This window comes from Parus major, chromosome 5 (assembly GCF_001522545.3).
Source record: "Parus major isolate Abel chromosome 5, Parus_major1.1, whole genome shotgun sequence".
Lineage (NCBI taxonomy): Eukaryota > Metazoa > Chordata > Aves > Passeriformes > Paridae > Parus > Parus major.
The window spans coordinates 45,625,757-45,647,891 of record NC_031774.1 but is presented as its reverse complement, the minus strand read 5'-3'; the positions used below and the strand labels follow the sequence as shown (position 1 = coordinate 45,647,891).

Here is a 22,135-nt window from a genome sequence, read left to right as displayed (position 1 = left end):
TGCTTGAAGTGCCTTGCCCATCCATTCAGGCCTCCAACCCCTTTATGCACAGGGTTGTCCTGATTTTAAGCATAGAGGAAGTGCTATTTGAATATTAACCATCTCTTTTGGACTCACCCTACCTTTTAGAGACCTAACCTATGAGGTTCTTCCAAGTAGGCCCTTGAAGATGCCAGAGTTATTTTTCCTGAAGTCCAGGGATAATCCTACTTATTGCCATGGTTCTTCCATGTGGAATCCTGAGCTCCACCATCTCATGGATGCTGCAGTCAAGGCTGCCTTCAGACATCGCAAGACATCTCTCCTTGTGGGCTTCCCCACCATCTGTGTCAAAGTTACCAGTGCTCTGCAGGAACCAACTGAGGTCCTGTGTGCTAAGTGCTAAGCGGTGATGTCTTTCCAGCAGCTGTCGGGATGGTTATGAGAATTGTGGGCCTGTGATCTGTCAGCTACTTCCTGCTGTCTGTGGAGGGCCTCATCTACTTCCTCTTGTTAATCATGTGGCCTGTAGTAAACACCCATAACAGTAACACCCATTTTAGCCTATCCTTTAATTCTTACCCATAAGCTCTTGGCTCCTTCTTATCCACCCCCATGCGAAGCTTGATACACCTTGGTTCCTGTCTTACATAAGGAGAACTTCATCACCTTGCCTTTTTGGCCTCTTTCCTAAAAAGTATGTAACCATCCATCACAATATTCCAGTTGTGCAAGCCATCCCACCATATCTCTGTAATTGCAGTGAGATCACAGCCCAGCAACTGCACACTAATTCTAACCTTTACTGTTCGTACAGGTATGCCTGGTAAAGATAACAAATTTATTTGTGTACAATTTGCAGGAGTCCTTTTAAGTCTAATATGAGAGCCTCAGAAAGCTTTTATGTATGGAATACTGATGGGAAGAATTCATTGGCTTTTCTATGGGGTTTTGTAACTTCAGTGCTATAAAACCAGTAATGAAAATATGAGTTGTGCAAATATGAGCAGGCTATTTTAAGAACAAAAAATAACATCTCTTGGAATTCTTGCTTAATTCTAGGTATGGATGTTTTAGGTTAATACAAAGGATGCAATCATCCGATTTTAAAATTGTTTTTAAATACTGAAGTAGTTCAGTTGCTTCTCGTGCTCTTGCAGTGTTCAGTTGTGAAGCTCATTTGTTTGAAATTTTACTCAGAAATGGTCAATCTGAAAGAGGAAAAGTGTTTTAGTAGATTTTTAGCCTGAGTGATTACTGTCTGCCATAACAATGAGTAGTTGCAAGTAATAATGGCATCAGCCAGATCTGTAGTACAAGTAGGTAACTTGTGTTTTTTGTCTCTTTTTCTTTCTTTTCTTTGTTTTTGGGTTTTTTTCCTCCCTAATTTTTAAGCCTATGGAAAAGTATTCCTAGTGAGGAAAGTAAGCGGCCATGATGCTGGAAAATTGTATGCCATGAAAGTACTGAAGAAAGCAACAATAGTTCAAAAAGCCAAAACAACTGAGCACACAAGAACAGAACGACAAGTCTTGGAGCACATCAGGCAATCACCGTTTCTGGTCACATTACATTATGCCTTCCAGACAGATACAAAGCTTCATCTCATTTTAGGTGAGTACTCTTCAGGATTCAAGTTCTTACGAAAAAAAAGAAAAAGCACTTTTATCTCAGTGCTTTGTAAGGTTTTTTTTTATGTGGTCTAATGTACAGTATGTTTGGAGATTGCATGAGAAAGCATAGGAAGTAAAACTTCATCTTCGACAGTGTCTGTGTTTGTGGTTTTCCTGTTTGAGCTTGAGTATGCTACTCTGACTTTGACAGAGTAGTGGTTATCTGTGACTTACATGCAGCAAAAAATGTATGTGAATATTCATTATGACCTGGAAACATTTGCTTTGTTAAACATTTTATGAGATAATTTGATATCTGAGTATTTGAGATACCTGCATGTTTCAATTTTTGAGTGTTAAGAGACAGTCCAAAAAATCACACGTTTCCGTGCTGAAAGTAAAGCTTGTTCATAACGTTTGGTACTTCTCTAATTTTAGAAGTATTTCTACCTTTCAAAGTAGCAGCAAATTAATGTTTGTTGTATAAGGTGTATCTGTAAGAAAATTGTCAGCAATTTTTAAAATCTTGTTACTAAGAATATTTTAAAAGAACTGTAAAGTGAATGATTGATTTAAGGCTTGGTCTTATGATACACTTGTCTAGTGAAATGTTTGAGGAAGTAAATTGTTCTTTAATTGAAGTACAAGTTTTGCATTCCTTTTTATCCATAACTCAATTTTTTTAACCTTTACTAACAGTATGATTTAAATCAAATTAGTAAAACTTTATTAAGATTAAATGAATCTACACCTCTAGCTGTCAATTCTTAGAAAGGTGTTTCATGCACATTCCTTAGTTTCATATACTAGAGTGAAATAATAAAAGTTTAGAACTGAAATGGACTATTCACTAGACTCCATTTGAAAATGAGAGTTGAAAATTGTAATATAGTTTCTTGCAAATTCCTCTTACTAGAACATTAAAGAAATACATAAAAGATTGTCACAAATAAATAGTTAGAAATATATTGATAGTTTTCTGATTTCTTGATAGTAACTGTTAATAATTAAGGTTTTGAAACTTATATTGGATTTAAAGTTATTGACTTATAATTTGGAAAAATTTGAAATAATAAATGAAATAAAATGTGAACATTTATTATAAATATTATAATTCTTTAAGTCCAGGTACCTTTTTACTAAAATGCACTTTAGATCCCGTTAGAAATATTTTTTAAAAAAAGAGGGGAAACCCTGTGATAGTTGCCTAAGAATAAATACATAGTAGGGGGTAGTTTGGGAGATAAACATAATTAGAAGGCCATAAAAGCTTCTTGTATGAAATAAAATTAAAAGCTTGATATTATATTCTCATAAGAGTTAAAAAGGAGCAAGCCCAGTAGTTCTGAAGAATGCTGTGTACCAGATAGTGCAGAAGGGGCACATGTCCACTATAGTGCAATGTTGAAGCGAGAAGTTCATAGCTAAGATACAATTACAGTCTTTTGTTTTGGCTTTTTCTTTTTTATAAATTCTTATAAGTTTTTTTTAAGTTCTATATCCATACTCAGCATATCTGTTGGGGCCAGAAAGGTCCTTTTTTCCTTAGTTTTCAGCAGAAAATAGGAATAATTACTTTAAAATCTTATTTTAATGACTTTCTGTAACAGTGAAAATTTCTCCTCCTTAACATGATGTAAAGCTACTTTATAAATCAACTGGGCTTCACACCCTCCCTGAGGGGGAAAAATCCAAACTTGTTTGTTACAAGATTTCCATGTCTTATTATGTAACTCTGTGTAAGTCACTTCAATTTAGTTTTGGAATTAGTGTTTCAGAGGCTTCTGGATTTTGGGGAAAACCAGCATCTGTCCTGTTTTTGTACTTGGCTAAACTTGGTGTGCGAGCTACCTGCCAGTTTCGTTTTTAGAGGTTTTAGAATTGGAGCCTCAGTGCAATATTTAGTACAGTTCTTCATGCTGTCAGAGTACATAGCTATATGAATTTAGATTGAATCAAGTATAGACATGCAGCTGCCTTTTTCTGCTAGATTTCCAGAAAACAAAGTTGGGAGTTAATTCCAGTTTTTATCTTCGTTTTAAACCATATGGAACAAGCAAAATGTTGTATCCATGTGAGTGCCATCAATTCTATACAGAACTTGTCACACAAGGTTAACTAATACTTGAAAAAAATAGCTAAAGAATCTGAACTGTCAGGTGGAGTCTATACTGAAGTAATCAGGATTTTTTTTCCATTGTGTCAGTAATGCATTTGATCTCTCACCAAGAATTTGAAGGCTGGTTGTTTCATTGGGCTGTGGTTAGTGTTACAACCTGCATAGAATTAAGCTTGTTGTGCCACTCCTGTGGCAGCTCTGGTTTGCATCTGTCACAGTCCTTAGAACAATTCAATGGCGATTCAATGCTTACCTTGCACTAAGTTAGCAGTCCTGGCTAGAAATTTTTAAAGTATTTGTTTCTGTTACCTTTTTCTATGTGCTGAAGTTTTTTTAGAAGAAGGAAGCAATTGTAAAATGTGGGTTATTTATACTATATTAAATCTTTTTCATTTTCTTACTAGTCTGGATAAATAATCCTTCTCAGGTTGTTTGATTCCACTAATAGCCCTTTCCAAAGAGAGGACTGGAGAACAGAAAAGTGGAGAGAGATCATAATGTGTGTAATTTGTATATATGCTTTCTCCTTCAAAGTATTGACTTAGAATAGGATTGCACCCCTTTTGTGGATTTATGTTTTATACCAACAGATCTATAAAAACAATATTCAAGAAAATACTGAGTAAGATTTTGTGGGGCATGTTCCTTGCTCTGTGTATGTAGACCTCAAGTACAATAATGGGGGCTGTGAGGTTGCAAACCAATGGCTGTAATGTACACTGCTATCATAAACAGCTCTACATCTAAAATATGTTTGTGTTACAGTGGAGCTCTGTTGTAATAATTTTTTTTTCCTCTCCCTTACTGTGGGAAAATCCTCGTGTCATAGCCTGCAAAGAATGAAAGTGTGGTTTCCATGAGGGAATCTATGTAGAAATAATCTCCTACAGTAAGTTTTGCCATCAAGGTTTCCCTTGTGAAGGGAAAATTGACCATAATTGATTATTTCCCCTAATACCTGTTTTCTGAATTGCTTTTCTTTGTGTCAGTCTGCCTTGTTGCTCATCAGAGTATTTCATAAGTGTCTACAAGGGCTCTGTTTGTAGACATCGTTTGTACTTCTTACTTTTCATATTGCTAAATACTAAAAGGCTGAATTTGTGGAAAAAAGTCTTTATAATTTAGGAATAGCTGAGGCTTATTTTATGGTTTTGCTGCTTATTTAAAAGTGGGTCTTGTTAATTTTTCAGTCCTCTAAGAAAGAAACTGAGTGTTGTATAGCATGATGAAATATTAGTGAATTACAATTAAGGAAAAGCATCTCACAGTAGAATGTTACTAAATAGCTTACAAAGTACCTAATAATATTCCAATAAGAAAATAAAATTCTCAGAAAGTGAAATTTTAAGGTTCTGTGTTCTATTTTTTTAGACTATATAAATGGAGGAGAATTGTTTACTCATCTTTCACACAGAGAGAGATTCTCAGAAAATGAGGTGCAAATATACATTGGAGAAATCGTTTTGGCACTTGAACATCTCCACAAGGTAAAATAACTTGATTTTGGTGCTGATTTTTAGGTCTTAACAGCTGTATTCTTTTTGTATCATATAAACTTAGTAAGGGGAACTATTGGTTTAGATTCTTTTAAATTGTAAGTAACTTTATTTAGCAATGGGACATTAATTGCATAATTAGAAATAGTCCCAAATGAAGTGTCTCCCCTGCATCAGTTTGAGGCCACAAATTTTTGTCTGCAGGCTGAAGAGTAGTGTTATTTACAAATGATTTGTTAATTTTTAGTAATCCATGTGAAATTGTGTATGTCACTAAAACTAATTTGTAGTGAACATGAACAAGTTTTGGGTTGTATTGTCCAGTTATCCTTGTTTCTACACAATTGAGTAGTAGCATTCTAGCACAACCATAGGCATAAAAACTGTTACAGTTCTCAGAAGTAATAAGTAGATTTGTAGATTACTACAAAACATGCATGTATGTATGGTCTATATCTAGACCATATAACAGAAGCATCTATTTTCCTCCTTAATGAAAGCAGAACTGAGTTTTGCACTCAACAGCAAGTATTAGGTTACTTTTAGATTCAAGGAACACAGTATGTCCTTCAAAGGAAAGCACAGTGTAATTTCTGAAATTTTTAATGTAGTTTTAAAGTTATTTCTTCAAAAGCTTTTAAAAATTGTCTTTTTTGAGGTGCAACTTTCATGTGTCAGATTACCTTAATGTGAATTTTGGTGGCTTTATATTTAAAAGCATTCAGCAACATCTTGATGTGGTTACACTATGTGGAAATACTTTTTCTTATATTCTGTTTGCAGTTGGGGATTATATATCGAGATATAAAACTTGAGAATATTCTTCTCGATTCTGATGGCCATGTGGTGCTGACAGACTTTGGTTTAAGTAAGGAGTTTCTTACTGATGAGGTGAGTATTTGGCTCTCCAGTAAGTGTGGACAGCATTGAGCAAGATGACAAAGTCTCATTGAAATCCAAAGCACATTTGAGAAGGGTGGAAAACCTGCATTCCAGACTCCTACATCATAGAACAAAATCTAGTTGTCTTTGTTGCTAGGTTTTGAGCTTCCAGTTTATTGGTTTTAGGTCTGCCAGTGTTGTCATAGGTCTTTGTTCTAGTTTTTCCCAAAAAGCTTTCACACTTTTTTCTGCTGCCCTTGACATGAAAAGGGAAAGACCTGCTTAAGTCTGAAAAGTCACTTATGTTTTCATTTTCAGATGCTTTTTTTTAAAAAAAAAACTTGACTATGCTTATTCTTTGCAATGACTAGGCAAATGGTATGCTATGACTCTTCTTTATGCTAATAATAATTAATGTATTATTATCTTGTCTTTTTCTCATGTCTTTGTGTCACTTTTAATAAGCTTAATTGCAAGCTTTTAGGATAAAAGCTTATCTCTTACTAAGTAAGTACATAGTACCTAACACAGTGATGTCTGACTATTGATGTTAGCTGTTAATTATTTGTAAGGTACAGTTCTATCTCCAAATAGGTTTTTTAGATTTCGGAGTCAAAACTGTGCAGGATTTTACTTCTGAGAAAATTTTAAAATGGATGTTTTTTGGTTTTCACATTAGCTATCACAGGTATTGAAATCTGGGACTGCAGATCTAAAAGTCTTTGTCAGAAGCAGCTGAAGGATTTTGTAAAAATAGATAGCTGGTAGTTTCCTCTAGAATATTTGCATTTCAAATGGTAGGATTTAGGAGGGACCATTTTCAATGGTATTAATTTTTACTTTCTGAAGCAGGAGGGTAGTAGAGATAATGTCAGTATATTCCTTCTAAGTTACAGCACAAAACCAAGAGGAGGTTAAACTGGTATGAGAAGGGATTAGCAGCTGATTGCCACACCAGCGCCAGAGAGTAAGTACAGAGAGATGCAGTTTTCATCAGGAAAGAATGATAGTAAGAGGTGTGGCTAGGGAGAGTGGGACCTGTTAGAGCTGTAAGAACCGTGCTAGACAAAAGAGACAAAGTCCAAGTGCTGGTATTATTGCACTGAGAGGTGAGAAAAGGAACAGTCTCTGAGCCAAAGTTGAATGAAGCCTAAATCTTCACTGTTTTAAGAATGTTACAATGAATCAGAACCTTAATGTCTCAAACCAGTTTTTTTTTTTTGAGAAGTACTTATCATATGTGCTCACCTTCAGCACATAATTTACAAGCAGTGCAAGGAAAGTGGAAGACTTGGATAGGCATCAGAGATACGTGTTTGCTTTCTCCACACTCTGAATTGGATTCCTCTTTCTCTGGTCATTAAATAAAGCCATCTTGCTCCTTGCTCATTTAATGTTGGCTCTTCTGACTAATCCATTATGGTTTTAGTGTAGATCTTGGGAATGTGTTCATTTAACTATATTTTTTCTTTTATTCTCTTTCACATTTTATATTTGTCTTCCTTGTAATAAAATCTCAACGTTTCTCATGTTTCTTTTAACAAGAAAGTTATTCCAATTGACTTTGTTTGCTTTCAAAATCTAAGAAATGGTCTGCATTTGACGAAAGTTTTCATGTGTGCTATTTTAATTTAGCTACTGAACTTAAACATGATTAAAATTACCCCTCTACACATAGAAATGGACATTTCATATTGTATTTTCTGTAGATCATCAAGCTACTACTAGAGCAGTTAAAATTCTTTACAATTGATACTTACACTTCTGAACCAATGTACTTACAACAGATAGGATTTGCCTGTATAGCTGTTTTCATGCTCTCTAGGGTAGCACTTTATTTAAAAATTACACAACTGTGTAATTCAGATAAAGTTGTAGCATTTGCAATTTAGTCAGAACAGTGTACTTTCCTTTCTCTCCCTTTCTTAACGTGTCTTTCCTGGTCCACCTGCTTCTTTTAAGAACTTTACCATTAGAAATGCATACTTAAGCAAGTGGAATTTATTCTAGTAACCCCCTCTTTGGAATGACTATCTAAAACAAGTTATATTTAGGTTATTAAAAACATATAAAAATTATCATAGTAAAGGTATGTACTATATTATTAGAGAGAAATTATTTACTGTATATTTATGAATTTTGGATAGTTTTGTAGTTAGTGATTCTTGCTAGAAAACATAATGATGCAATGTTTTCATTATCTCTGCTATAATCTGATGACTGTTAAAGATTTCCATGTACTTGGGCACCTAATGAATCAAACAGCAATACGATAATTGCAGCAGATTGACTATTCTACAGTGGAGAGGTGGGAAGCTGCTTTTCCTTAAGCACTCTTTGAGTGAAAGAATCAAATGCCTGTGACGGTAGGATAACAGAATCCTATTGATTTCTGCCATGCAGCTACTGAAGCATGTGAAGAGTGCATTGTCAAATATTCTTTCTGTTTTACAGTTACTATGTGAAAGTAGCATGCAAGAATTAAACATCCAAGTTAAAGCAGTGCAGCTTTAACAGCTTTAAAGTATTTTATGGTACTGCTTTGCTAAAACCAGAAATTTGTCTTTTACAACTAAATCAACAGTGGTGTTGCCTTTGTTTTTCTTTAAAATGAAGCAATGTGCTTTTATTTATATGCCAAGAGAAGAAATAACCTGACTAGAATAGTTCAGTAAAAAGGATTTCTCATAGGGTAAGTCAGTATCACAAGGTACTTACGTATGAAATTAGTTCTGATACAAACTATTCAAAAGCTCATGAGGACCCACAGTTTTACTAGGCTAGCCACAGAATGGAATTAGGTAAGAGATTAAGAGATGGGAAGAGGTTTAGTGTTACTTTTTACGGTATTTGTATTCTTAACCCTGTGATGAATTTAAGGCTAGTGTGTATTATTTTTAAATCTCAACTGAACTGTAAACAAAATTGGGGTAAAAAAAGACAATTTTATCCTTATGCTTTCGTGTGTCTCAGTCTAGTATTTGTCTACCTGGGTTTCAAACTACATTTGCACATTACATTAATATAAGTTATTATTGGGAACACAGAGGATTGGTAGAACTAGAAACTTCTACAGCACTGCTTGTGCTGATTTCACAAATTAAATCACTTCAGGTTTTTGTTTGTTTGTTTGGTGGTGGTTTTTTTGTGTGTTTGTGGTTTGTTTTTTTGTTGTTGTTGTTGCTTTGGGTTTATTTTTTTTTGTTTGGTTTGTTTTGCTTTTGGTTTTTTTCCAAGTCTTGTAATACATTTATCTTTAAAAACCCCAGAACTCCTAAGCTGTTGTTTTCGGGTTTTTTTCCATCATATTTCTTGTGTGTTACCTTTATCTCCTGGACTTGTAGCTTAGGCATATTTTTATCTTTTTTTCTCACTAATAGTTCCACTTCTATGCTGGAATTGTTTTGATTTGGTCAATGTCAATTTAATTTAGTCATCAGGTTTGGTCTTAATTTTGATGTGTATTGATAAAGTGCTATTGCATTTTTTAAAATCCTTCTTTCCCCTCACATTGCCTTTAGTTTTGTAACTACACTAAAAATCATATTTTAGTAAACACAAAGATCTTTTTGTCTTAAGAAAAATAATATTTGCACTTGCATTGAATTACTGTAAAAAATTATCTATTTGACCATGCATAATAATTGTTTTTCTTCTTAATTAAATCCAGTAAAGTACACTTTCTTCCAGAGTGTAGTGAAGTGCTCAATTCTTCTGCATTGGTACACATATTTTGCACTAGCTTAAGTTTTTTCTGAAGCTTTTTTGTTTGCTTAACAAAAGCAAAGAAGTTAGATAGTAAATACTGAATGTTGTCAGTCTTGAAACAGTGTGTCTGTGAGCATACAAATGCCTTAGTAATAAATATAAAAATGGATATTCAGTATGAGGCATGATTGAATTGAAACCTTAGACAGCTGGATGGATGTCTGTGATGTTTAGAAAGAATAGTTCGTATACATTGTTGTTTCTTCATCTGAAAATCTCTTGATGAGAGTTGCAAATTTAGTTATAACTCAAATGCATTTTGCTGTTGAATTGTTTGTTTTCATTTATTTGATGTTAGAGTAAACATTCTTTTCTGGAAAGAAAAGTGAAGATTTTAAAGGACATTTCATTGGAAGAAAAATGATTAAATGGAGGCTAGTCTGCTGTGGGTTTTGATAGATGAACTAGGAAGAGATTTGTACGCATTCTTAGTAGTGCAGTTTAAAGGCAGTCCAAAACAGAAGTGACTACAACTTGGCTCATTTAGTGCTTTAGGAACTGTCGTCTCAAGTGAGTGACGTAGTAGATTAGCTGTGTATTTAACTTTAAAAGATCCTTTATAGTTGTCCAGTTAAAGTGATAATGTCTTATCATTGCAATTAGACAGTGTATTCTCCAACACTGATTACTCTCTTGCAAAAATCAGTAAAATTGTCCATACTTCAGATGACTTCCTAGATATGCTTGTTTTAGTTAAAGGATTGTTCAGTGATGTAAACATAACAAACACAGTTATAAAAAGTAGATTTACATTTCAACAATAAAAAAGCAAGAGTAAACTGAATAGTGAAATTAGTCCATAGAAGTTAATATTGGTTATATAGATCTGTCTGGATAATAAGTTTGGTAAAAAGAAATGAAACAATGGCAAAATTTTTTTGCTTTGTTTGGGGTGCTTCAGTTGGCTCAGGTTTAACTGTCCTGAAATTGAATATTAAGAAAATACAAAACACTCTAAAGGCACATCACTGAGCTGGACTAATTTAATTGCAAAACCAGATGATCGATGAACAGTTGACTGAGCCTTTGTCCAAGAGGTTTCCCTTTCCAGTCCTTATCACAAAGAAGATAGTGCTTTTCCAGCAAGGACGAGTAATGCAGCAGATGAGAGCATAAAATTGTTTATATCCAGACTTTGATGCCAAAATATTAAAGTGCTTTTAAGAATTTTTGCAAAACAGATCATGATTTCTTACAATGACTGCTTTAACTATACTGTTTGCCTATTGTAAAATACCATTAAAAAAAGATAATCCTGTTTTGAGGAGAAACAACAATCTCTGTGTTCAGTCTTCTATTGGATATTAGGTTGCTAATCAACTCATAAAAACTCTGATTCTGTTCTACTTTCTGAGGGCAGATGCTCTCATTATCATTAATCCATTTTTCTCATAGATTTTTTTTTCCTTTGGAATAACTGTGAATACCTTACTTCCATGAAACTTGGGCAGCCAAAGGAAAAAACTGTGAAAAGCTTAAGTGACCAGAGATTCACAGCCAAATGTAAATGAATTTAGAACCAGATGTATTGCAGTTGAGCAAAACTGTCCACTCCTACTCCTTCACCTTACATCTGGATCTCTCTGAAACTATAAATATTTAATTGATTTAATTATATTCTGTATGATTTTCTTCATAAAAAAATAACTGTTGAAGGCTTGTGGTGGCAGCTAGCAAAATTCCTCCCAGAATTAGTACTCTTCCATACCTTATAATTTTGCTTATTTTTGAAGAAATATTATTTTTTCAAGTTTTGCTTTGTGTACTGTTCTTCCTTGGTACTACTCCCTCTCCTCAAAAAGACAATGCTTTAGAAAACAAGTCTTCCAAAAATTGGAATTTTGAGAAGAACCTAGTACAAAATGTTCATCTGAGTTGACAGTGGTGCATACTTGTATTCCTCCCACACAATAATACGTTGTTTCTGGATTTTTCTCTCTGCAGAATTGAGACTTTTGTTTTCTTTACTCTTAGTTATTTGCTTTAAAATCCATTATCAGGAAGTGGTTTAAATAATTCCTTATAGAATTGCAATTGCACTGCACTGCAAAAGCAAACATAGCTGTCATGAAAATCTGTGAAAAGGGTTCTTGAATCTCCACTTGACATTAGAGGAGGGTGTGGCTTTTCACTGGCTTTTGTTCTGGGGTCACAGAGGTAGAGGTTGCAGTTTTCTTGGTTAACGCAGGTCAAGGTTTAGCTGCCCTTGCTGTCCCCTTTAATTGCCTGTTCTGATGGCATCTGCTGGCAGGCAAATCTCATTCTTGCTTTAAAAATTCAGTAGCATTTTACCATGTGTGTTTTGGAACCAGAAATCATTAGTCTAATGGCAAGAGGCATAGTAACCAATATGGTATTTTGAATTATAACTGGCTTCTTCAAGTTGGAACAGCCACCAGGATAGGATGTTCGATTGATTTCACATGACCCTATACTTTTAAAAAAATTCTTCATACAATGACATTTTAAACTAGGGGACCTTTGAACAGCCCGATGGCAACTGTTCTTGCTCTAGTCTAAACTTATGTTTTTATATTACAGCCTTCATTATGATTTTGTTATATACAGCAGAGCAGTCTAACTAGTGTACCACTGAACTGTTTTTTTCTTTTTGATCTTCCTCATTTGTCTCTTGCAAAGGTCATAGTTTTGGTTGTGAATAGAAGTTTACAGCTAGAAAAGTAACAGCTTCTTCTTCAGCTGAGAGATTTATTTGGTTGAAGTTACACTTTCTGAAACGGACAGCTTAATTAGTCAGTATTAAATCTGGATATTGTTGCCAAGAAGTTTCCCAAAATAATTGAAACTTAAAAAAAAATAAAAATTAAGTAACTAGTCAGTATGGTAAGGACCTTGTTGAAGCAAGATTCCCCCCCCCCCCATTTTAAACCTATATCACGTCTTTGAACTGAGGGAGGTCTTTCTGTCAATTTTCATATGTCTTCCTAAATTAAGACTGTAATTACTGTTATTCTGGGCAATTAAAATGACAGTGGAGGATGTTACAGGTATAATTTCTATGGAAATGTGTTTTTTCCTTGTTGCATTTTTATTTTTGAGGTAAATATCTATGCTAGAATGATCTCTAAGGCTCACTGAAGGTACAGGTCCCGTTTCTACCAAAAATTCAGACTTTTCAGTCTTGTGATTTTTCTGAAAAGCAAAATCCATTCAACAGGATGAATGTTCTCAACAGGGCAGCTTGTTAGGAGAACCTCTATGTGGCCTTTATATATTCCAAGTAAATTTTCATTTATGATAGCATTCTTTTGATTTATCTTATGGTCCTGGTTTTCTTATTGAATGCTTACCAAGAGAACTAGTACATGATCAGTAGCTTACAGCCAGTTTGCTGATAGGTAATAATGAGATACTCTATGTGATACTGCTGAGCTCTTCTACTGCTTAAATTCTTCAGTCCTGTAAGCTGTTCATGGAGGAACTGTGGTTCTTGACTAGTTTGTCAGGAAGCAGCAGGATGGGGAGACTGCTTCCTGCATTAGTATGAGCTGCGTGACCATGACAAGTATGGATTCATATGCTCACTGACCAGTGGTGGAAGATCATCAGAGGGAGTCTAGTGCCAGAAAAACCAGCTTGGGCACCAGTCCAGTGGTTAACAGAAAGGTTTGTTGTAAAGAGAGGCTTGAGGACAAGTCAGGATTTGATTTTGGTGGATCAGTATCAGTGAGGTACCCAACCAAGTGCAGACATACCTACAGCACAGCTCTGATGCAAGGTTCAAGAATGGGAGCCTGAACTTCTGCTCCCAGGTGAAAGTGGAGGAGCCCCTGACAAGGTTCCACACAGGTTACTCGGCTGCGTTTTGTCAGAGTTGGTCATGAGCAGAGGTGCCTTAACCCCTAGGATTGGTGAAAGAGGTTGTAGAGCCTGTTGGTAAGCTGAGGGCCCTGATGTTGATATCCTGGGAAAGTTTTCACTATTTATGTTTGTAGCAAAGCTGTAAGTTATGGCTTTCAGGACTGGTTACATACACTCACACCTGTACAAAATAGAAGCAATGATGATACTGATTTCTGTATTCTAGAAATTTTGGTATGTCTTTTCATTTCTAATGGGTGCTGTTTGAAATACTACTGACAGAGCCCAGAGAGGGTCTAATGAATGCAGCCTGGAACTTTGAAGTACCTTTAAGAAAGGAAGAAAGACAACTTAGGACTTGAAGCATTTGTTCAAGGTATAAGCAATTAAGGCAGGTAGGTTTACTCTGGTGTGTTTCCCTGGATTAATCAAGTGAAGAGCAACAGTGAGAGTTCTCTGGTGCAGTACAAGCACTGGCATCTGTTCAGGCCTAGAAATGATCTACCACTTTAGCCATTTGTGGAGAATAAGAAATGGATTTTATGTTGCTGTTGAAAGGACAAAAAAAATTACTTAATTACTTAATCTGATAACCTGTGAAACACTTTGGGTGAACCTGTAAATCCAATTAAGTCTTACTTCTGAATACAGTCACATTATGTATACTTTCTGACATTTTCTGTCTGAATTTGCTTATTTCTTAACAAGTTACTTTTTTTCTTTGTAAAAAATAGTAGAACTTTACCCTGTCTTACCATCTGTTCTGTTAGCAAGGTATTCCCATTAGAGAATACTTGCACTGTTAAAGAACTTCTAGGGAAGAGTAATTTGTTTTATTTATTTACTTTATACAAGTTACAAAATTTATTTAAGGAGTCAAGTTTCATGGTTTGAAGGAATATGATAGTATTACAGTTTCAGAATGTGTCATATTTGATGTTCCAGGTAGTAGTCTAGCTCAGTTAAGAACAAAGTATTTGTACAGCAAGTAGTCAGGAAACAGAAAGCTGTCCTGTTCGAAAGACAACCTTTCAAGTAGTTGGAGAAGTGGCTCCTAATTTTGAATGGTGAAAAGAATGGGTTCAGTGAATACTCTGTCTAAATAATGTTTGCACAAAGACTTGTGAATTAAATAGGCCTTAAGATTTTATGACTCAAGTGACTGTTGGAGCAGTGGTGGCATATGTTGTTTCAGTGAAGTTCATCATGTTAAAGAAGTACTTCAAAGGCTGTATATTTAAATGTTAAATAATACATCTTCAAATGGCAAAGTAACTGTCTTAAGACACTTGAGTGCTTTCTACACCTGCATGTACACTTTGGAATTAAAATCATGATTGCTTAAGCTCTGAAGCATTTTGCCAAACCAGTGTTTGTATGACAAGAAAATGTTCCCCATATTGTGCACATGTGCAGAACAGTATACTTAGAATATGCCTCAGTATTCTAAGGCAGATACTCTAAGTGCACTTTTCAGTAATGCAGATCTCTATTTCTATAGGTAAATTAATTTGATTTTGTTGACACCCTGAACCAATGATGTTCTGCCTATTGAAGAAGTTGTAATGTAACATATAATGTAACAGTTCCTTGGGAATCAGGTCTTCTGCTCTGACAATTGCAAGGCCTTTACCTCCAAGATGGGAAATACCCATCCAGAATCTGCTGTCACTATTCTTTTTCCCAGATTGCATACCCTTTTTGGATGTGTTGGGATATTGAATCAGACATTTTCAATGCTTCTGGGCTGTGTGAGTTTTGTGGCACTGGAAACTAATAACACCATCCTTCCAGCACAGTGCCTTCTTAAATCAGACATACTGGAATAGCCCTTTTTCCAAAGAGCTGGCTGCAAAAAGAGAATTTAGCCCAGCAGAGGTGAGTCTTTTAAGAGCATATTGAGTATGAGTGATACCATGGCTGTCTTGAAGTCTCATCTAATTCCTCTGGAATTGCAGTTCTTGTCCCACATACTGTTATGAGCTGTTGGGCAGTTGCAAGACTTAACTGTCTGAGCCTACATATGTTGTAAAAAACATGAAACTGATTTTTTATTATTGTAGGGTAGGATATATGCTCTAAAAGACACATCCTTCTATGACAGTAGTGACTGTTTCTCCATCACTCAGGCCTTTCCTGTAGATGGGGTGAGTGTGGTTAGTCTGCAGCAAAATGGAATTTGATCCTTTTGTTTTTTTGTTGCTGTTAATGTGCTTTTTTTATTTGTTGAAGGAGGTCATTAGATGACTCTGAAGGCATAAGACCTCTCTGTCATTGAGGAGAAAACTTTACACACATGCTTTCTGCATTTTCAGGTAGTTTCAAAGGCCTGCGTATCACTCCTTTTGGTTATAAAACAGACCCAAGGGACAATACCACAAGATCATCAAGAACATAGTGGTGCAAGATTGCCATCCTTCTGTCAGCACTTTTGATTGATTTTTGAAGCTAGGTATTTTGATCTCTGCAATTGGTCTAACTGTGGTCAGATGCCCAGGTTGGGGTACAGTCTTAGCAAAGAAGACACTGCTCAGAAGTAGGGTTTTTTTTGTGAAGTGGCTGTATTTCCAGCACAAATGCTAATCTGTATTACACATCTCTTGGATGTCACAGAGTTCTAACACTCTGTACTAAAGCTTTTCAGTGCCCTTTCTTTTTTGATGAAGGAAGAGGAAAATGGGTTTTTAAAATAAATTATGTGGAGATGTACTGGAACTGCCCTGGCAAGTTAAAGGAGTTACATTTTGCTAGGATGCTTAGATCAGTCAGAATGATAGCAAGGAACTTGGAAAGAATGCAGTGCACTATCTTTTTTAATATTGCTGTATCTGGTCTGGGGAAATTTATAAATCTACCCTGTTTGTAGCAGTACAGTATTTATTGGAAACAGTCTGGTGATATATATTGGGACTGCCACTGTGTCAGTCTGTGGCTCATCTCAAAGGAAAAGTAATAAGGGAATATAACTTGGTTTTCTAATTTAATAGCAAGATGGTTTAACAAAATGAACTGCCTGGCTGTCCATGTGAATGTATCTATCTTTCACTATTCAAGAACTTAACAAAATTCTCTATCAGTGGCTTCATGACTAGTTATTACTGGTTTAAGCAGCTAACTGGTTTGAAGTACCCACTTTGTTTACTAAAAGCTGTGTTACTGCATAAACATTCAGGAATGATGCTGAACGTGGTAAAGAAAGAAATCATAGCCATCTCTTGCTTGCTACAGGATTAAAACTATCTCCAGATTATCTGTAAACATTAGAGAACTGATTTGCTGATTTGGAACAAACCTAATAATACCTGTTCAAATACAAAGTCAATATTGTACTGACTTGCTAGTTATGGGTTAGCCACACTTCTGTTTCTGTCTGTTAGTGTCTAATTGCTCGTTGGTCTGCAACTCAGAGGAGAGCGCCACAATGTGTAAGGCAGGCATGCTGAGTGAGGGAAGAAAATGAGCATTCTATGTTAAGCAAAAAAATTCATAAGCTCAAAATCTGTAAGATATGCATGTTCAGTGAATATTCACCTGTAGGTAATCCAAGTTCAGTTGTTTTCTTAAGAGCATCCTTTCTTGTCTTACATCTCATAGCACAGAAGTGTTAATAATATGGGTTTTGGAATTTGGACTTGTTATGTAGTTGAATGAAATGTAAATTTGGAGGACATTACAAAATAAGACTTGGCTGTGGTTTCAAAATGACTGTTGAAATCTACCCTACAGTGGCATTTTGTGACAGAATCACAGAGTGGAAGAGATGGCTGGAAGTCATCTTGCCCAACCTTTTACACAAAAACAGTCACCTGGAGCTGATTGCCCACAAGAAGCCTTTTGAATATCTCCAAAAAGGGTTACTACACAACCTTCATGGCCAGCCTGTGCCAGCACTCAGTCACCCTTACCACAAAGAAGTATTTCCTCCTCTGGTGCTGTCACTGGGCACCACTGAAAAGTCTTGCTCCCTCTTTTTTTCATGCTTCCTTCAGGCATTTTTGTACATTGATGAGATCTCCCTGAAATTTCAGGTTCACCTCTTCAGGTGAAACAGGCTCAGCTTTATTGGCCTTTCCTCATAGGTCCCCCTAATCATATTTATGGTTCTTTGCTGGACTCTCTCCACTATATCCATGTATCTCGTGTACTCAGAAGACCAGAAAATTACATTTGAGATAACATTGTTTAAAACTGGTTTTAAATCCACGTGAAGTGCATTAACAGCACTTACTAGTGACTATTAGTGACTTCCTGTAAGAGGTGTATTTAACAGTCACAAATTTACCAAAGTGTTCCTAATGAAACTTCATACTCTAAAACCTGTAGTTTTTAAGTAACAGCTGTATGTAATTGATGAAGCTTGTAACTTAATAAACCACAACATAAACAAAGGTTTCTAACAAAAAAGTATCTGGATTTATGACTTCAGCTATTTTGAAGTCAGGACCTTTTACAGTATCTTAGGAAGTCAAATGTGTGTCAATCTATAGTTGGAGTCAGAGTGCCTTGCTTTGAGACAGTTGTCTTGATATCTCACTTTGGCTGCATTATCTTTACTCTTTGGAGAGGTAGAAAGTGAAGAGCAGTTTTTCTTTCTGCATTTTCCACTCCCTTTTCCTTTTCACCTTTCTTCCTCCCTTCCTCCCTCCCTCCTTCCCAGCTGAAGGAAAAAAAGAACAGAGAGATTGAATAGGTTTTGAGTCTCTGATTGAGGGCTAGGAATTTCTGACATTTTTCTTTGTACTTTCTATCATACTATATTTAAGATAGCAGGTACTGGAAAAGATTATCAAAGAGAAACAATAGTTGTGTCACAAGAAAAGTGGAATTTTGAAAAGTTCATTTTTATATGGTTTTGTCTCAGAAGTTAATATTTAAACAAAATGAGGCCTCAAACTAATCTGAACATAGAATTTTTCCCCAAAAAACCAGTCACAGTATATGTATTTTAAGAAATACAGTTTAATAATATGCTGCTGGACTGTTTAATTTTTATGCCTTAGGGTAGCACAGAGCACTATTTCTGCTTTTAGAAGCTTCTTCTCATTAGTGTAGTCTCTTATATAGCACCTGTTTTAAACTCCAAAGCTGAATCTACAAATGTAAAACCTGACTTTTGAAATATTTGCTTTTTTGAACACTCTTCTTTAAAGGACCTATCAGGATCTCTCCCCAAATTGCTAGAAGCATGAAGGATAAGGGAGGAACAATGTTGCATGGCCCAAACACATGTGCTTTCGTCATTAGCAAGGTACAGCATGACCTCATGTTGACCTCAAAGGTAAATCGCTACCAGGGAACGATTATACATGCCTATGAAAGCAGCTTAGTTTTGAACAAGAGAGTAATTCAGTGCATAGAATAAAATTAAGTTTACAACACTGTCTGCCTTTCCCTTTCTCTGTCTTGTCTCTCTCCAAGTCTCTTCTTGAGAGAATGTTGTTTTTTATGTGTGTTTGTTGTGAAAGAAAACAACTTTTTTAGAGGTCATAATGAATTCCTAAATACAGGGAACTCAAAGGATCTTGTATCCAATTTAGTCAAATTGTACCTCTTACAAGTAATTCCCTTTTTAATGAAAAATTTCATTTGTTATCTAGAGTATTGGTATTGCAGCCTTCAGAATGTTTATCTGTTAGTTGGGGAAATCTTGTGAAGTTCTGAAATGTACAGATCATTTAGATTTGTGGGAGACATTTTCTAAATATTAGTAGATTAATTTTTGTGTGCTTATCTTAGACCGCAACACAAACTTATAACATTTTATTTTTTCATAGAAGACTAAATATTTAGTAGCATTATGCGATACATCTCTACTGATGATGGAATATTATTTAGCTAGAAGTTCTGAGCTATTTGGAGAAGAATTGCTGCCAGCATCTTGGAACTGTTAGCCATATCTATCCCATATTATTTGTATAATATAATTGTTAGATGTAAATATTTTTTTTTTCCTAGAATGAGAGAGCATATTCCTTCTGTGGAACAATAGAATATATGGCTCCAGATATTGTGAGAGGGGGAGACACAGGACATGATAAGGTATGTTCTAAGTTTATTACTCAAAATAAACTAGTTCTTCAGTCAATATATTGCTCAGCTTGAGGGGTTTTTGTAAAATATGACATGTTATCTTATTTAAGTATGTGTTATTTAAGGTTGTCCTAAGATTGTTTCCTGTGTCTTCAATTGTATGTTGATGTATTTTCCTCTTCTGATCTCAAGTAAAAGGCATATTTATAAAGATAACAAGGCTTATTTGTGTTCTGTTCAAAATTTGTTCTAAATATGCTGTGGGACAATAAACTTAGTTGGCTCTTATTTGCCTTTGCAAATTCAGAGCGGAAAATGGTTTGTGGCTAATTCTGATATGTATTTTAAATTGGAGATCAGAGAAATATATTCTTTATTGAGGTATGAGATATGTTATTGATGTTGTGTTTTCATATTGTAAAATTCTTTGGCTTGCAACTCAAGTTTTACTATGCAATAAAGTGTCAGTAATTGATAAAAAGGGTCAAGGCAACAATAATTAACAGATTATTTTTGAAACAAACAAAAGACCCTACTTTTCAAAATAATTCTACAATATTCATAGATAAGTTATTCTGATTGCTCACTATACTGGGAAGTTTTGGGGAATATTTAATCTCTGTTTTTTTGCTGTAGACTGTTTTTCTGTTGTGGGTAATTTTCCTTTTATAGCAGCCTGTCTAAGAACTGGAAAAGTCTGACTTTTGTCTGGGAAAGTTCTTTCTTTTCCTTCCCTATGCATTCTGCGCCTCTTTTGGTCTGAGTTTACCTTCAGTTAAGGAGCACTGTAGTGGGCACAGCTGGTATCTGGCAGTTTGAAGTAGAGCAGAATGACCTCCCTGATTCTTCTACTACACATGAAATAGAGTGTGCTTTGTCTTTTAACTTAGTCATTGTCTCACACCTACCTTGAGTTCCACTATAAACTCTGTCTTTTTCTACTGTACTGCTTGCCCAGTTGGTATTACAAATGGAATTAAAAACTTAGGAATTGAAGCTTTTTCCTGCATTTTCTTAGTTCAGTCATTTCACCTCCAGAGCATCACTCCAATTTCTCAGTCACCTTGAAATATGATTCTGTCTTCTCAAAGCTTACAAATTCAGCTTGTTGATGACTTAAAGAGGAATCTCGGTTCTGTTATCTTTGGTTTTGTCTGATACTTTGATCAGATGTTGTGCAGTCATACAGTATTCTATAAGGCATAACTTCACAGTCTGATAGGGACTCTTAGCTGATCAATAGGGGTGATGTGATGTTAGTTGTTTTACACCACACACTACCTTATCATTGGCAATATCATATATGGTCATTTTAGAAGATTTTTAGTGTATTCTATACTTACTGTATATCTAGCAACTCAAAAAGAGAAAACAAGAATGCTTTAGTATGCTGTACTCTCAGTAATCAATATTTATCATCTGTAATCTGTTCTAGGTGATTGTAGTGTTTGTCTTAAGGATTTGCTCTAGTATTTCAGTATTTATTTTTTTAAAGTTTGATTTCTGATTCTGCAGATCCTACTTTAGTTTTACAAAAAATACATGCCAAGAATAAATTATGTGGGATTTTCTATATTTGCAAAGATAATTAATAACACTACAGAGACTTCTTCAGGTAGTTCTTCTAGACACTGGCTGAATATATTAGATGTAAGATTCTGTGTATTTTGAAGCAAAACCATATAAAACATGTGGCCAAATTGTAGTGATTTCAATATATTGTCCTTCTGTATTGTATTAATACTGCCAACATAAGTAAAGCAGAAGTTTAATTGATTTGCAGATTTCATGGCTGTAAATCTGAGCAGTTCAAATACCTGTAATTATTTTGTTGAAATGATTAAACTGCTTCCTTTATTATATTCATAGTAGCACACTTCCTTTTGAAAGGAAGAAGTATTTTGTAAGTTATGAGGTATGAGAGAGATGAATAATATTATTAGTATATGGGAAGCCAAATATCCCATGTGTTACCATGGTCCATCTCTCTAAGACCCCTGAGGTGCAGTGTTGGCACTGGGTGACAATAATTGAACAGTGCCTGTACCATGTGGAGCTGTCTATGCAAAATGGATAGCAGGGAAAGTAACTGGAACCAAAAGGAAGTAAACTTTCAAAGTGGGAGTAACAAGGCTCGTGCTTGATCTTTACTAAAGTTCTTTAAGAAACAAAAACAGTTTTACCCATGATCCATTGCAGCAGTAGGATGTTGAAGACATGATTCTTCTGAAAGCTTTGCCTGAGTGAAGCAGCAAACAGGCAAAACATGAACTGGCTGAAATTGTGTTCAAGATTGGAAATGTCATAGATCTAATAACAGGAAGGAACTGTGCTTTTAAGCAGATTCCATGAAAATCTCAGGTTTGGAATATCTGAAGCAGATACTACCTAAATGAAAAATTTCAGGAGCTCAAATAGACAAATAG

General features: G+C 35.2%; 1 protein-coding gene across 3 annotated transcripts in view; it reads left to right on the top strand.

The window, feature by feature from the left end:
• RPS6KA5 (ribosomal protein S6 kinase A5) overlaps positions 1-22,135 on the top strand; it is a 74,314-nt gene that overhangs the window by 20,934 nt on the left and 31,245 nt on the right. The window contains exons 3-6 of one of the 3 annotated variants that reach the window (XM_015630056.3): positions 1,375-1,593; positions 5,083-5,198; positions 5,991-6,098; positions 19,635-19,718. In XM_015630056.3, coding sequence (XP_015485542.1) covers positions 1,375-1,593; positions 5,083-5,198; positions 5,991-6,098; positions 19,635-19,718 — 527 coding nt within the window. Of the gene's footprint in view, positions 1-1,374; positions 1,594-5,082; positions 5,199-5,990; positions 6,099-18,829; positions 18,958-19,634; positions 19,719-22,135 lie in introns of those variants that run through there. The other 2 variants (XM_019006911.1, XM_019006910.1) reach the window with 2 other exon arrangements.